We start from the raw sequence: 15,046 nt of genomic DNA, 5'->3' as shown, positions 1-15,046 counted from the left end.
ATATATATTAATATACAGTAAGCTGTATATTAATATAGCTAAGACAGACCAATTATCCCAGCACTTAGGAAGCTAAAGCCAGAACACAGGTTTGAAGTCAGCTTCGAGTATATCCAGGGCTAAACAGAAAAACCCACCAAAAAAAAAAAAAAAAAAAAAAAAAAAAATGGGGCTAGAAAGGTGACCCATTAATTAAAAACCCTTGCTGTTCTCGCAGGTTCCCAGCACTACACAGCAGCTCACTACTGTCTGTCACTCTAGTTCTGGGGGACTCAGCCCCACCAGGCAGCAGACACATATGTGAATATAGAGCGTACAAACCTGCCTTTCAGAGACTGTGGGATGATCTGTGACCCTTCGGCTGTGGTATTTACCTTATTCTAGTTCTTTTCATCTTGGCCAACTTGTCCGAGTAATTCTGGATCATTCCTGTCATAAAATCTGTTTCTTGCCGGGCATTGGTGGCTCACGCTTTAAATCCCAGAACTCGGGAGGCAGAGGCAGGCTTTGTGAGTTCAAGGCCAACCTAGTCTACAGAGAGAGTTCCAGGACAGCCAAGGCTACAGAGAGAAACCTGTTTCAAAAAGATCAAAACCAAAACCAAAATCAAAACAAGAATCTTGTTTTTTAATTAATAAAGCTAAGCCCTGATCCCTGTATCAGCCACTTGTATACTTTTTATGACCTCAGTTTATTCTTAACTACACTTCCTTCGTGAATCATGCTTGTTTCTCATCAATATGGATGGCATACATAGTTTAAGACTTATTTTACTATTTTTAATTCTATGTACATATGCGTGTTTGTGTGAGGATGTATGCACATATGTGTGCTAGTGCCCAAGGCTGCCAGTAGAGTTGAGCCCCGGAGCTGGAGTTTCCGGTGGCTGTGAGTCACCCGGATGAGTGCTGAGTCAGGCTGTCGTGGGTCCACACCTCTAGTCCCCACTTTACATACTTTAAGAGGATGATGTACCAGGACCCTTGTGTCTCAAACAAGATTCTCCCAACCCAAGTTCCAGGGGCTACTGACCTGAGAATATCCACCCCAGAGGTGCTCAGTCTCTCAGTTCAGTATGAGATTTTATTCCTGGCCTAAATGAAGGACAGCTGTGTGGCCCGATGTGAAATAACATAGAACTCTGAACCTGGTGTAAAACTGCAGTAGCAAGTCTCACTCCTATATTATTTAATATCTCTTCTGATCTCGAAGCTATAGTCTTAGCAGTATTTTCTGAAAATGAGTTTGTTGGCATATTTTTTAAGCTATGTTAATTGGGTTCTTATATCTACAACCTTTCCAACCCGTATTCCACCCTGATCCCTTCCAATCCCCCACACTAGGTAGGAGAGAGAAGGTTGGGAGGGGAAGGGGGCATAGACCTCTTTAGACTACTTCCTGCTGATTAGGGGCGTCAGGTGGCTAAGGGCTAGTCCGATCTTCATCATCTGAATACCCAGCAGTCCAGGAAACGCAGCAGCAAGAGCGTCAGCAAGAACTAGCAGCAGCAGCAGGGGAGCAGCGGCTGCCACGGGCCCTCCCTCTGGGGCACTCCTGTTTATCTGCTCTCCAGAATCCCCAGAACTAAACTATCTGTAGCTGGCAAGAAAATCACACCCGCGCCCGTGCACCAGGCAAATCGTAATCACCTGCTATGAAGCAGTCTCTTATCCACACCTGGGATTAAAATAAAAATAAAGTCACATAACTGTTTTGTTTTAAGAAACCAAAACTCTCACTACATGAGTTCCCTGAATTACGTTCTATTAAAGGGAAGCACAGGGAGGAGAAGGAAGGAATGAGTGGGGGAAGAAGAGGAGGGGGAGGGGAGAAGGGGGAGGAGAACAGACGTCGGGCGGAAGTGGGGCTCAGGGGAGAACGCGACAAAGTAAGGGAGAAGGAGGATAAAGAGAAAGGAGGAGAAAAGGAGTGAGGGAAGAGGAGAAGAGGGGAGCAGGCCACACCCCCCACCTTCCTAAACGTTTGTTCTCCCAATCCCTCCCTCTCCTGCCGAGGGCCCAGCGGAAGCCACTTCCTGGACCCTGTCTGGGAAGAAGTTCTCAGCGTCCTTGCCAGCATTGCTTATCTGATTTCCTGAACCACTTATCTAGCAGCCCCGGGAGGCTGCGAGGGCAGAAACCCTCCAGTGAACCACTGATTTCACGGCCTAGCTGCCCTGCGGATCCTGTGCCCTCACGGTGCCCCTGGCCTGCTGGAGGCCTCGACTCACTCGGGTTCTTAATCAGATGCCCTTTGAGTCTGGAGGGGCTCATGAAGAGGAGGCAGGCCCACAGCCTGGCATCTCTGGATCCTAGGAGCCGCCACCAGCCCAGACCTCTCTAGAGGGGGAAAAAGGTCCACTCCAGATGTTGGAGAGGGCGATTACCCTCAGAGATTACTTCATCCAACTCCATTTTGCAGGTGAAAATCAAAAAAAAAAAAAAAAGAAAGAAAAGAAAAAGCGAATACTCTGATCTTATGTTAATTACCTTATTGGCAATACAGTAAAGAGAAACTATGTTCCAGGTTCTTTGGAAAGACAGACAGGAGAAGTACCTAAAACAGTGTTTTTATGGGGTTCACTGAACTGAGAACTGAGGCAACGCTGTGGGCTGAGCGTGGGAAGGAAAGCGCCGGTGACCTCCGGATCCACTCGGGGCCAGCTCTTCACAGACTCACATCCATGGTTTAAGAAGAGAACACACAATACCTGCGCCTACTTCAGGCAAGAGAAAGAGGGGAGTTTTTCCAGATCACTCCAGGCTTAATCTCATGTGTACAATCCCAGCAGGCACCACAGGAGGGACGCCAGACATTTTCAGCCCCAGATCCTTAACTTGGATACACTTGCGTGCTCAGCGTGGGCCCCGAGATTTATCCCATTTCAGGATTCTAGGCTTCACCTTAAAACCAGCCTAATTTCCCGGGGATAACTCCATCCAACCATCTATCTACCCCCAAGCTCTGCGGTCCTACCACCCAGCTGCTTTACTCCTGCCAGTCTGCTGAGCGAACACGGGCCACTCCACCCTTACTAAAGCGCCTTCCTAGGGTCCACGCTTGCTTTAGTCCTTCCTTTCCTCTTTCCCCAACTTGATCCTTGGCTGAGGTTGGAGGGTGAAGGTGGGCTCAATGTCAGAGTGTTTGCCTAACACATGGCTACCCTGGGCTCCAGTCTCCGGCTGAAAATAACGACAATAACAACAACAGCAACAATAATAATACTAGTGAGTCAAAACAACAGAAACTGGAAAGCTGTGAGCATGGGCCTTTAAGGGAGAAGTGGGCCCTTCGGTGTTTCTATTTATAAATCCACAGTTTAGATAAGCACGAGGACCACAATATAAGCAGTAAATGTGGCTCTCTCCTGCCCCGGAGGGCGCCAGCATTAGCGCTTGAAGAGGAAGCACTTTCCTGGGAGTGCCAGTGAAATCATACCTCAGCAAAGTGCTGCCGCCCATCCGCCCAAGTTCACTCTCCTGCCCGAGTTCATTACAAAGTAAAATGCGCTGCTTCGCGTGCAGGGGCAGCGACTGCTTTCACTGAATGCCCATTCAAATGCACCAGCCAGTCTCTACAGCCCAGACTTATTTTCATAATAATATAGGCTGAAATCCCCTGAAATCCCAGCTTTGCTAGTACTTTCCACAAAATTCTCAAGATGCGGCGGATGTTCAAGGAGCAATTCAGAATGTATAGTCTTTAATAAGTAATATTGCTACTACTCACAAAGCACACCGAGTTACAGTATTTCCTTTCCTCATACAGTTGGGATGTAGGAGGATAAAGATCCCCTCAGATTCTTTCTAGCTTCTATTCCCATTAGCCTTGTGCCATTTACTGGTAAGAAAAGACTAGAGTGGAGGCTGGAGAGCACTGGCTGCTTTCAAAGGTTCAATTCCCAGTACCCACAATGTGCTCCACGGTCATCTGTGAGTCCAGTTCCAGGGAATAACATGCCTCTTATAACCCCTGCAGGCAGGCACCAGGCAAGCAAGTGGTGCACAAACATACATGCGGGGGAAAATAAAACACAAAATAGTCATGTGTGTGTGTGTGTGTGTGTAATGTGATGGCACATGCGGTTGATCCCAGGACTCAAGGATGCAGAGACAGGTGGATCTGAGTTCCAGGACAGCCTTCCTTGTCTACAGAGTTCCATGACAGTGGGGGATACACAGGGAAACCCTGTCTGGGAGGAAAGGACTTACAGTGGAACTGGGGACATCACTGTGCTTGCCTGCCATGTGAGAAGTGTTAGGCTTCACACACACACACACACACACACACACACCAGGATTGCCTAAAGAAAAAGAAGTGCAGCAGTGTAAGATACACCTTGCTGGCAAAGAAGAGAGAGAGAGAGAGAGAGCTGTTCCGAGGATGCTGGCTTTATCTAAGAGGTGAACTATAGGGCGGGGGTGGGGGGGAGCATCCAAAAGGAGTGCCATTGAAGGACTCTCACTTATGGGTCTTCACTAAGCAACCAAGGACCAACTAGACCTCATGGGCCAAAGCAGAATTCCTGTTCAGCCTGTAGCTGCTCACTGAGGAATTCTTCCTGGGCAGGGTTGCCAAGCTGATGGCTCCAGTTTCAGAACAGGTCTATATTGCCCTCTGTTTAGCTGAATGGCGATCCCTGGGTACCACGGCCTGGGATGACAGAAACTGCGAAGACACCCCAACATGGGCACCAGGGATTGTTAGTGAGAACCCCAATAAATCCTCCTCCCCCTCTCTCCTCCCCTCAGCATTAAAGTTAACCCATTAAATTAGACAGGGCAACAACCTGCTGCCATCACCAGACCACACATGGCATGGCAGAGGTGATGAAGATGGGCTGCTTGGGTTCATAAATGTGTGTGAGCAAACACATCTGGTAAGACTCAAGTGCAACGGTCAATGCTCACCAGGTAATACAGGAGGAATAATAATAATAAGTAGAGAGTTGTTAAGGAGGCCAATCAAGAAGAGGAAGGAGGGAAGAAAACACCATGGTTCAGGCAAGTGGGAATGGAAGAAAGAGAAAGACACTATCCCCAAAGGCTCATTACAAAACCATCACAGTAGCCAGCATACTGATGCATGCCTTTAATCCCAGCATCCCAGGCAGAGGCAGGTAGACTTCTTGAGTTCTGAGGCCAGCCTGGTCTACAGAGTTACAGGACAGCCGGTGTTACAGAAAGAAACCCTGTCTCGAAAAACAAAAAATAAATCAGAAGTGTACACTAGATATCTGGAGGCTCCAAAGGCAGAAGCAGGATTGGGAGCTTAAGGTTATCACTAGCTAGTGAGCTTGAGGCTAGCCTGAGCTATGTGAGCCTTTCATCTCAAAAAACAAAAGCAAAAGGAGAAGGAAAAGGAAGAAGGGAGGAGAGAGAAAGGAAAAAAATATGCCTGGACCAGAGTCCTAAAGGGGCTGAGGCAACCCCCTGGCTTATCTAAGAATTCTTCACAAGTAGATGTAACAATGCAGGCCTCAGAATAAGTCTTCTCTGAACAGACTTTCAATCGCCCATCTCAGACTGCGTTCTTGGTTTAGTTTTGGCTCCGATGTGTCTCTCTGCTTGACTTGACGAGATACTTTCCTGAATTTGCCCTTCACTTACTATTCGATGCTACACCTGGCTGCAATGCCCACAGGCAACTCCAGCACCAACCACACCAGAGGCTGAATGAAGCAAGAGACCTCAAACTCAAGGCTAGCCTGAGCTACATAAAGGCTTTGTCATTTTCAGTTCTTCTTAAAGGGGCTCTGGGCCCATTTAGGTAGCCTGGACCTTGTAGTCTGTTTCCAGCATTATCTTTTTTTTTTTTTTTTTTTTTAGTTTTTAGAGACAGCGTTTCTCTGTATAGCTCTGGCTGTCCTGGAACTCACTTTGTAGACCAGGCTGGCCTCGAACTCAGAAATCCNCCTGCCTCTGCCTCCCGAGTGCTGGGATTAAAGGCGTGCGCCACCACGCCCAGCTTCCAGCATTATCTTATGGTCATACTTAAAACTTCAAGAGTCCTGGAAAACAACAAAAACAAACAAAAGAAACCTACAGCATCCTTTTCTTGGCCCAGTTGTTTCAGCAAGGACCAACATCCCACGGGAACTCTGAGCTGCAAAATGGAATCCCAACTCAGAGAAACCACAGCCCTCAGGAGAAGCTACAAAGTTAAACCAAAGAAGGACAGCTGGGTTTCTAAGCCCAGTCCAGCCTTGGACCCAGTGGAGAAAAAGCTTGGAGGACTTCAAATAGGCCTCTAGCAGCCTGTAAACAGGTGAACTGTCAAAATGACCCCAACCAGGCACGCGTCCCTTAGCCGCCACAGTTTAGCAAAACAATGAACACAAACAACCTTGGGAGGAGGCCTAGGAATTCTTGCATCCCAGTAAAATCTTACCAGCAGTAGCTCCTCCAGGGATAGCCTAAGGAAAAGCAGGAGTCTTTCCTTTCACTTGGGTATCCGTTAGCATCTAAAAAATCCAGGTTTTGCATTTATTGTGTAGAGTGGTCATTGAAAGAATTAGCTCTATAATTAACCCAATCAACAAATAGAGCCTGGGTCAAAGCTTATGTGCAGATGACTGGGCTGTATCCAGAGAATCAAAGGGCCACCTCCGAGGGCTTTTATCAGCGGCCTAGGGAGCTCTGTTTGTCTGAGCAATCAGAGATACCAGGAACTGCTATGTGGAATCCTATTCTTAAGCACAGACATAATTTATTCACAGATTTTTTTTCTTCTCTATTTTGGTAGTGTTGCCCAATGTTTTATGATTTATTTCGGTAAACCAGTCTTGCCTGTGTGTCAATTCACTTGGTGGGTGACGGGATGCCAATGAAAGCATCTGCATTGTTTTCCTCCAGGTGCCTGTGACCAGTCCGACTCCTCTGATGGATGCAGCTTGCAGAAGCTGAGTGACAGCAAGGGAGAGAGAAGGCAGTCTTGTCTGCACAAGCTGATGTGACAGGTCTGAGGTGTTCAAGACTGTGGTAGGCTAAATTCCAAGTCAGGAGATACGGGGTGTCTAACACATACCCCCTGTACACGGACTGTCCTTTCGAGTCAGCTCTAACCCAGGGCTTCTCTACTGTGTGTACATTTATCCACTCTGCTATAACAAGAATGCACAATTTAGCCCCTGTAAAGGAACAGAACATTGGACCTCCACATTAACCCCTCACGTGTTAGGAAAGGAGGCAGACTGATGGTATGGGCTGGGTCCTCTACCCTGGGTACTCACTGGTTACTTCTTGACCACCCCAGTCAAGCTTAACTTTGTTATTGAGCAGGTGCCTGGATCAGCTGAGAGAACTGATTCATTCATTTCTTCCGAAGCATGCGCATCTCCAGGCTTTTCCTGGGAAACCTCTACTCTGCCTGCGTATCCATCTTCCGGGCTTGGCCCCTCATTTCCTTCAGGTCTTCCTTCACAGGCCACCTCAGAGAGGTGGCCTGCTCTTTGGAAACACATCCTCCTGAATCCTCACCCCTCTTCACATATGGCTTTCAGCACAGTATCTGTCCTTGCCCAATTGATTGTTTCACAACTGGTTGACCTTGCTCTCCTAACATATGCTTAACTTGTAAGCACCCCGAGGTTCACCTGTGAATCTCAATATCTCAATCAAAACGTCCAATATCCAAACATACTTGAGGTTAAAAAAAAAAAAAAAAAAAAAAAAAAGAGTAGGTATTTGTACTGGTAGAGATGTATTTGCATTTTTTTTTACCTTAAGGGGTATTTAATATAGCTTAATGGAAATGAATGCTTTAAAAGTAAGGAAAATTTAAACTAAATCTATCTAGTCAACTCCTTAAGCTAAAACACACAGAGTGATCAGGTTGTAGTAATAGTAATCAGGTGGGGTGGATGGGGAAAAGGTATTAATGCTATGAGATGATCTGCGGTGTTTCTCGTGCCCAGTCTTGAAATTCCAAAAGAACAATAATGAATTGTGCTGGGTTTTTAAAACTGTTTTAAAAATTATTGTAACTTTTAGGCATTTGTCTGGGCTGTTTTAAATTAATGTCTATTTTTGGATTGCACTTCAGTGTAGTGTAAGCCCCTTATGAGTACGGCGTGTTTCCTTCACCTTCATCTTCTCCTGTAATGCTTACACACTACACTGCAAGCAATGCATGACTAGAAGGCATGTGTTATGCTTATGAATCTCTATATAGAATCAGTCATTACATATGCACATGTATGTGTGTCCTCTCGATTATTTATACAGTTTTGGTTTTTGTTTTGTTTTGTTTTTCCAGACAGGGTTTCTCTGTGTAGCCCTGGCTGTCCTGGAACTCACTCTGTAGACCAGGCTGGCCTCGAACTTGAAGATCCACCTGTCTTGGCCTCCCCAGTGCTGGGATTAAAACTGTGAGCCACCATCTCCCAGACCTCCCAGAAGAGTCTCAAACAGACTCTTGCTTACAAATATACTTATTGACAAAGATCATCAACTGTCATAAAAGGTTAAGATAGGAGAACAGAGCCTTTTAAAATGCATACAGAGACAAAATGTCCTTTTTTTCTTCTTTGCTTTAATGAATGATAACATCAGCAGGGCAGAACATGCAAAGCAGAACATTTCAGTCTGAAAAGTTCACTGTGGAAAGGCTGACTCTGGGTTGTAAGAAGGCTCAGGGGTCAAAGCGCTCGCTGCCATGACCAACAACAATCACGGGTAGAAGAAAAGAACTAACGATTTGTGTACAAATCGTAAGTTGTGTACAGCTTGACCTCTGTGTGCAAGCTTTAATCACACACACACAATCAATAAATATATAAGTAAAGAGTGATATAAAATATCACTCTTTATACTAAAAATATCCATCTTCAAGGCAAACTTTCTAACCAGAAAACCTTCCTATGCAATCTAAAAAGATTACCTATATCTCACTGGGATTTGGAATTTAATCTCTAAGAGTTTGCTCTGGGGGAGTGTTTCCAGAAAACACAGGCAGGCCTCCCAGGGCTCATTTACCCGGAAACACTGTAAGCCCAGCTCCTGGACTCTCCCATGCTCAGGTGCCTGAGCTTCAGCTAGGTATTCAAGCACTTTCTCGTGAGTCCCAACCTCATCAAATGCCTCATCAACCCTGGCCCATCCCTTCAGGGGCCAAAGTAGACAATTAACAGTAAGAAACTGAATCTTGGGCGGTCATAATGGAGTTTGCCTTAATCCTAACACTCCAGATGAAGAAGCAGGCGAATTTCTGACTTTGAAACCAGCTCTTCTACAGAGTGGACAGCCAGGAAAGCCAGGAAGGCTGACAGACAGGGGGTGGGGCGTGGAGGGGGAAAAAGGGGTGGGGGGGAGGATCTCAGATTCTATTTTTTTAAGATTTATTTATTTATTTTTATGTATGTACACTGTAGCTACACAGATGGTTGTGAGCCTTCATGGGGTTGTTAGGAATTGAATTTTTAGGACCTCTGCCAGCTCAGTCCCTGCTTGCTCCAGCCCAAAGATTTATTTATTATTATACATAAGTACACTGTAGCTGACTTCAGACACACCAGAAGAGGCAGTCAGATCTCATTATGGGTGGTTGTGAGCCACCATGTGGTTGCTGGGATTTGAACCAGGACTTTCGGTACAGCAGTCAGTGCTCTTACCCACTGAGCCATCTCTCCAGCCCGATCTCAGATTCTAAAACGTGACCCAGAAGTCATGGTCTACTTCAAAGCGTTCTCCACAATCTGAGCAGAGAAAGCAGGGGAGGTCTGATCCTGGTCTCCTTACAGTCTTAAGGAGAAAACTCCTTAGTTTTCTCAGGATGCAAAATGACATCCTGAAAACCACTCCATAAAAGCTACTTTCATTAAATGCTCATGTAATTCTAGATAGACATTAGCCATAAAAACTAGGTAATACATACTCGTTAAGCCAATTGTTAGTACTCAGTACTTAGACTCAATAGTGAATAAATTATCCCTATTGGTGCTAAGTATAACTTGGAGAACATAAATACCCATCCACTTTCGTTCTTCGTTCGTTTGACTCATGCAGTGCCACAGAACTAAGCAGGCAAACTGAGTGTTAATTGTGCAATTAAAGTAAATGTGCACCCTTTTATACATCAAACTCAAAACAAACCAAAATAAAAACGAAAAACAAAACGTTGTTGTCTTGGATTGGGGTTATATGAGTTTTCAAACTCAGATGATAATTCCAGTACCAAGAGAGCTAAAGTGGAGCTCAAGATGTGGGTGGGAGTATCTCCTACAATCAATCTTTCCCAACCCTAAACTTTCTAGCTCCTGGCCGAGTTCCTAATACTAGTTCTTCGATTCCGGTATCGACTAGCGTAGATAAATCCTAAAGGGAGACACAGTAGTAAGTTTTAAAGTATGAAAACAAGCGTCCTGGGGATCGGCCGCATCGCGACTTTGCCCATCCAAAATCGGATCAGGCCCTCTTCCCTTCCAGGTCCTCAACTTGGGGACTGGTCCTGTGCTCTTCTCGGTCAAGACTCAGGAAGGTCTCCTTGGAATGGCCACACCAGCCGGGTTAAGTTACCAGGGGCAGCAAAAGCGCGGCCTCTGAGCCTTCCCAATAGGACGCAGCCAGTTCCCAGCCTAGGACGCCCCGGGAGGAGGGGGAAGGAAGTGTCGCCACCGAATGGAAGGAGGGCAGCGGGACCCACCTCCCGCTCCCTCCTGCTCCCGCCCTCGGCCCCACCTCCCCCGGCTCGCACAAAGCCGTCCCCAAGGCGGGGACCGCGACGGACCAGGCCCCGCGCCCCGCGGCTCACGCGGCTCCAGGCAGGCCAGAGCTCCGGTCGAGGACGTGGAGAGCCCGGAGTCCCGGTGCTCCACCGTCCTCCCCCACCCCCTTGCCATCGACAGCCCTGGCGAAGGCCGATCGAGCCCCACGCTCGAGGTGGCGGCCTCCGAACTGTGGGCCGCGCGGTCACCGGACGCGTATGAGCCAGAGACGTCGGGGCGCAGGGAGACCGGCCCAAGTGTGGGCGCTCCTTCGTACTCGGCCTCAAAATCAGTCCCCCCATTCCCGAGAGGTCCTGTCCCGCACCTGCGCGAGGTGGCTGGCCACTGCGTGGGCGGCGGGAAGGAGCGAGGCGCGGGCACACCCACGGACCCGCCATCGCGGCCTGCCCGCGCCTCCGTCCCGTCGGGGACCCGCGCTGGGGCGCACATGCACCCCGGGTCGCCGCAGTGGGGAAGATGGCCGTGTCTGCAATCACATAAAAGCCCTTTGTTGAGCGCACACAAAAGAGGCCCAGACCGCTTTTCCAGCAGGCCCTTTGGCCTAATCGAAGGAAGTCGACTGAACTTCCAACCGGCCCAGGAAGTCTGAGGCTGGGGAGCACCTCCAGGCAAGGGGGTAACTACAGGCCTCCCGCCACCATCTGCCAAAACCTCAATCAGTGCCCAAGGGTCCGTCAGTCGGGGCAGTGGGAGCTGAGCTCATTTGTCGGGGAGGAAGCAAAGAAAACCCACGTTTACTTGCAAGGCCCCAAAACGGGTATTAAACATTCACGTTCGTGTAGGGTCTCTCCCCTGAATCCGGGTAGAAATAATCCGAGAGGGTCTGGATCCACCAAAAAGAAAAAAGTAAAAAGAGAGGAAAAAATACAAAACCAAAATCCAACAATAGCGACTTAAAAAACAAAAAACAAAAAAACCACAACAAACCAGTTGCCATCAGCCCAAAGGGGCAGCGGCAGCCGCCGCCGGCGCGTGCGACCCACTTACTTGTCCGACTCTTGTGACATGTTTGATCCAATGAACTCGCTCCCCTTTTCCTGGAGCCTCAGCCTCTGGTGAAACTGGACTTTCAAGTCTGTGCAGGTGAAGGTGTGTGAGAGCGCCCGAGATGGCAGAACAAGAGCTACAGGTAATTCTGCTTTCGTCCCCCCTCACCACTCTCGCTCGCCCGCTCGCTCGCGCCCTCACCTAGCCGGAAAGGTGGGATGGGGGGAGGGAGCCCTCACATGGGGCCCGCGCTCGGAGGCGGCCCGGCGGCGCGGAGTCCTCCCGGATCGCGGCAATGGGCAGACACAGAGCGCAAAGTGGCGGACTTGGGCGGCCACAGGTAACTTTCTCGCAAGGCGCTGAATTCTTTCACTAAAGGGTACAAGCCCGAGGGCCGAGCTGCGCGGTGATTGGCTGCGGTGCTCCCTCAGGTGAGCTGCCATTGGCAGAGGCGCGCTCAGGTAAGGCCCTTCTCCAAGTGCAGGTCACTCACTGCGAAGTTTACCTGAGTGGAGCGGTGGCACGCTGCAGACTCTGCGAGCTGACTTCTACCCACTTTTGGCTTTCTTCCCTGACTAGGGGCAGGGTAGAGGTGATGGGAGAGACGGAACGGGGAGCGCCACCGCAGACACTAGGTACCGTGGGTACCGAAGGACGACAGAGTGCTGAACCCAGAAATCAACAAGCCACCCGGAACCAAATGGCCAGTTCACCACCTGCCACTTGATACCTGCAGGACGAAAACTGTGTGGCGGGCAGAAGAGTCAGGAAACTAGAGTTACGCTATGCTGAGTGGGAAAGGAACGGATTGTCGGGTCTCTTGCGTAATTGCATTGTTAGCATTCTTATCCACAACAAACTTCTCCTGCTCTGATGCATAGAAGATAGCAGGTCGTTTTCAGTTTTCAAGTAGTCGAGCGACCTTTCCTGAACTGGATCTATGAAGTGCGGCGAGGGTTTAATGGAGAAAGGAGATTCGGTTGAATAGACTCTTAAGATGTCCCGGGCGCACCTCTTGCATCTCTCCGCAGCCTGGGATTCCTGCGCTGCGGAACAACTACTGCATCTGTTCCATAAGCCTGTCGTCCGTTGACATTTCTAAGCAAGCATCAACATTTACATTGTAATTCAATAGAAGCAGCTACTACAAAGGCTCTTTATCCTTGCAGTTTAATTTGGTTGCCAGGGGAACAACGCAGGATGAAACTGACTTGTTTGTGTGGGTTCTCTTCTGGTCCGGAACAGTGCGAAGTAGCCAGGTGTAATTTATAATCGCTACGAGAGTAAAGTATTTGTGGGAGTTCTAACAAACAGGGATCTAGCCCATCCATGAGTATGGTGGAAATACAGGAGGGTATGGAAAGCCTTGCCACATTTATTTCAAGTCAACACAGGAGCACTGGAGCTGTCAAACTTGACACAACTTCTGTATTAAACCTTTGCAGGTCACATGATTCGGGGGAATTAAATTTCGGGAGTAGGTTTGGTTGTTCTTTATTTCCACTCTTATCAAATGACTTTAACAATTTTATTTTATTTTAGGTAATAACATAAGCACCCATACATGTACTTTTTAGAAACAATGTATTTTTAACACAGTTTGAACAGGTATCCTTGTGGCCCTTACTTTCTTTTTCCCTCCTCTACAGACAATCACATTCGGCTGTTGTGTTGCCATGTGGGTAGGTGGCTCTGTGGCTTGCCCCCTGTCGTGCACATCTCCTGATGCATCAACGTGGTTTGACCACTTGCTACTCCTTATGAGCTGCTAACTCCTTTACTTACGCTTTTGCTTCCACTTCCAGCCCCCAGCATGGTCTCTCCTCAGGTTAGAGACTAAGACGCATGTATCTGGTCAAGTTTCAGTGGCAACAGAAAACACTGATGTAGTGTTATGGTATTTTCTTTTTTATCTTTTGTTTAGTTTATTACGAACCTATCCTGATATGTTTCTATAACAAATCTACCAAGTGACTGTAAAATTTAGTTTCCAAAAGACCAACTATCCCATTCCATCTTCTCCCTGAAAACAAGCCTGCAGAACCCCTACCCCCGGAACCCAATGGAGATGAGCTGTTTTATGGATGGGCTGTCTTCCTGGGACACCTTGTTCTATGTCCCGAGTCATCTTTGAGGACTTACAGTATTTTCTTTTTTGTTTTACTTCACTTTGGGGCACAGTGTCCTTGTGTAGCCCTCACTGGCCTGACCCTTGCCATGTGGACCAAGCTGTTTTCAAGTGGTTTTTGTCCTCTGCCCAGCTCCCAGGCACTCATCACCACACCTCTGCTACTTTAAGAACTCTTGAGTTTTGGTTATTTTTAAAATACAGTTCTGTGACTTTGCCAGGCTACACAGCTTTCTCTGGTTTTGAGGGTGTCTTTCCCTGGTTTTGAGGGTGTCGTTTTATTACAGAGTTTCCCTGCCTTTCCTTGGCTTCCTCTGCCTCCCTTCACTCCGCGTTTGCTGTGGTGCTCCTGTGGCAGAGCCTCCTTCCTCTGTCTGCAGCCTTTCACTTTGCATTCCCAGGTACGAATGAGGTCATGAGAACTTCTTCAGCAGCCTCATGGGGGTGGTGAATGGGCTTGCTCACTGGTGGGCCTGCTGTCTTTCCCTTAGAGCTCCTAGTTATCAGGAGATCTGGGACCTCTTGCACTCTGGAGCCTTCAGCAGGCGCGTGGTGTCTGGCCTGGGTGAGCCACCCTGCCGCCTTTCTCACTCTTTCCTTTCCTGGAGGGCTCTGTCCCCGTCTCCCTGTGGCTAGTGAGTACGTGCTCTTCCAACTTCTCCCTCTGGTTGCCAGGGGCAGGACAGGGAATCTGAATTTTTTTCCTATTAGGAACTAAAAAGCCCAAAGAAAAGCTGCCTGACTCTGGGATACAGTCCCATGGAGCGGTAACTTCCACCGAGTGCCTTACACAAGGCAGCCAACTCACCTGGCACCACAACAAGTTCTGAGGGGATTTTTATGGCCTGACTCTGTGCATGGAGAGAGAGGTCTGCAGACAAGTGAGGAAAGACTCAGTAAGGGACACAACAGTTCCAGGTGCCGCTGTCCCCCTGTCCCCAGTTTCAGCTGCATGTCTCTCCCTTGTGCTCCCAGGATCCCGAGTCTCCTTGACACAGTCCCCTTTTAGTGGCCTCAGGCATCTCCAAGGCTCAGGTCATCCTGTGTTTTTAGAACGACTGAGTCTTGGCGTGACTCCCCCTGTTCCCTTCATCCACTGTCCTGTCCACCACTCTTGGTTAGGGGTTCTGTTTCTGTTATAAACGCCACAGCCGGGGCTGGTGAGATGGCTCAGTGGGTAAGAGCACCCCACTGCTCTTCCGAAGGTC

General features: G+C 48.3%; 1 protein-coding gene across 1 annotated transcript in view; it reads right to left on the bottom strand.

The window, feature by feature from the left end:
* Grhl2 (grainyhead like transcription factor 2) overlaps positions 1-12,081 on the bottom strand; it is a 129,728-nt gene extending 117,647 nt beyond the window's left edge. Inside the window, exon 1 of the mRNA XM_021216524.1 lies at positions 11,711-12,081. Coding sequence (XP_021072183.1) covers positions 11,711-11,730 — 20 coding nt within the window. The 5' untranslated portion in view covers positions 11,731-12,081. The remainder of the gene's footprint in view (positions 1-11,710) is intronic.
* Between the last annotated feature and the right edge of the window lie 2,965 nt (positions 12,082-15,046).

The sequence above is a fragment of the Mus pahari genome, chromosome 17, assembly GCF_900095145.1.
Source record: "Mus pahari chromosome 17, PAHARI_EIJ_v1.1, whole genome shotgun sequence".
Taxonomy (NCBI): domain Eukaryota; kingdom Metazoa; phylum Chordata; class Mammalia; order Rodentia; family Muridae; genus Mus; species Mus pahari.
The sequence above is the reverse complement of the archived record's forward strand: the minus strand, read 5'-3'. Positions and strand labels throughout refer to the sequence as shown.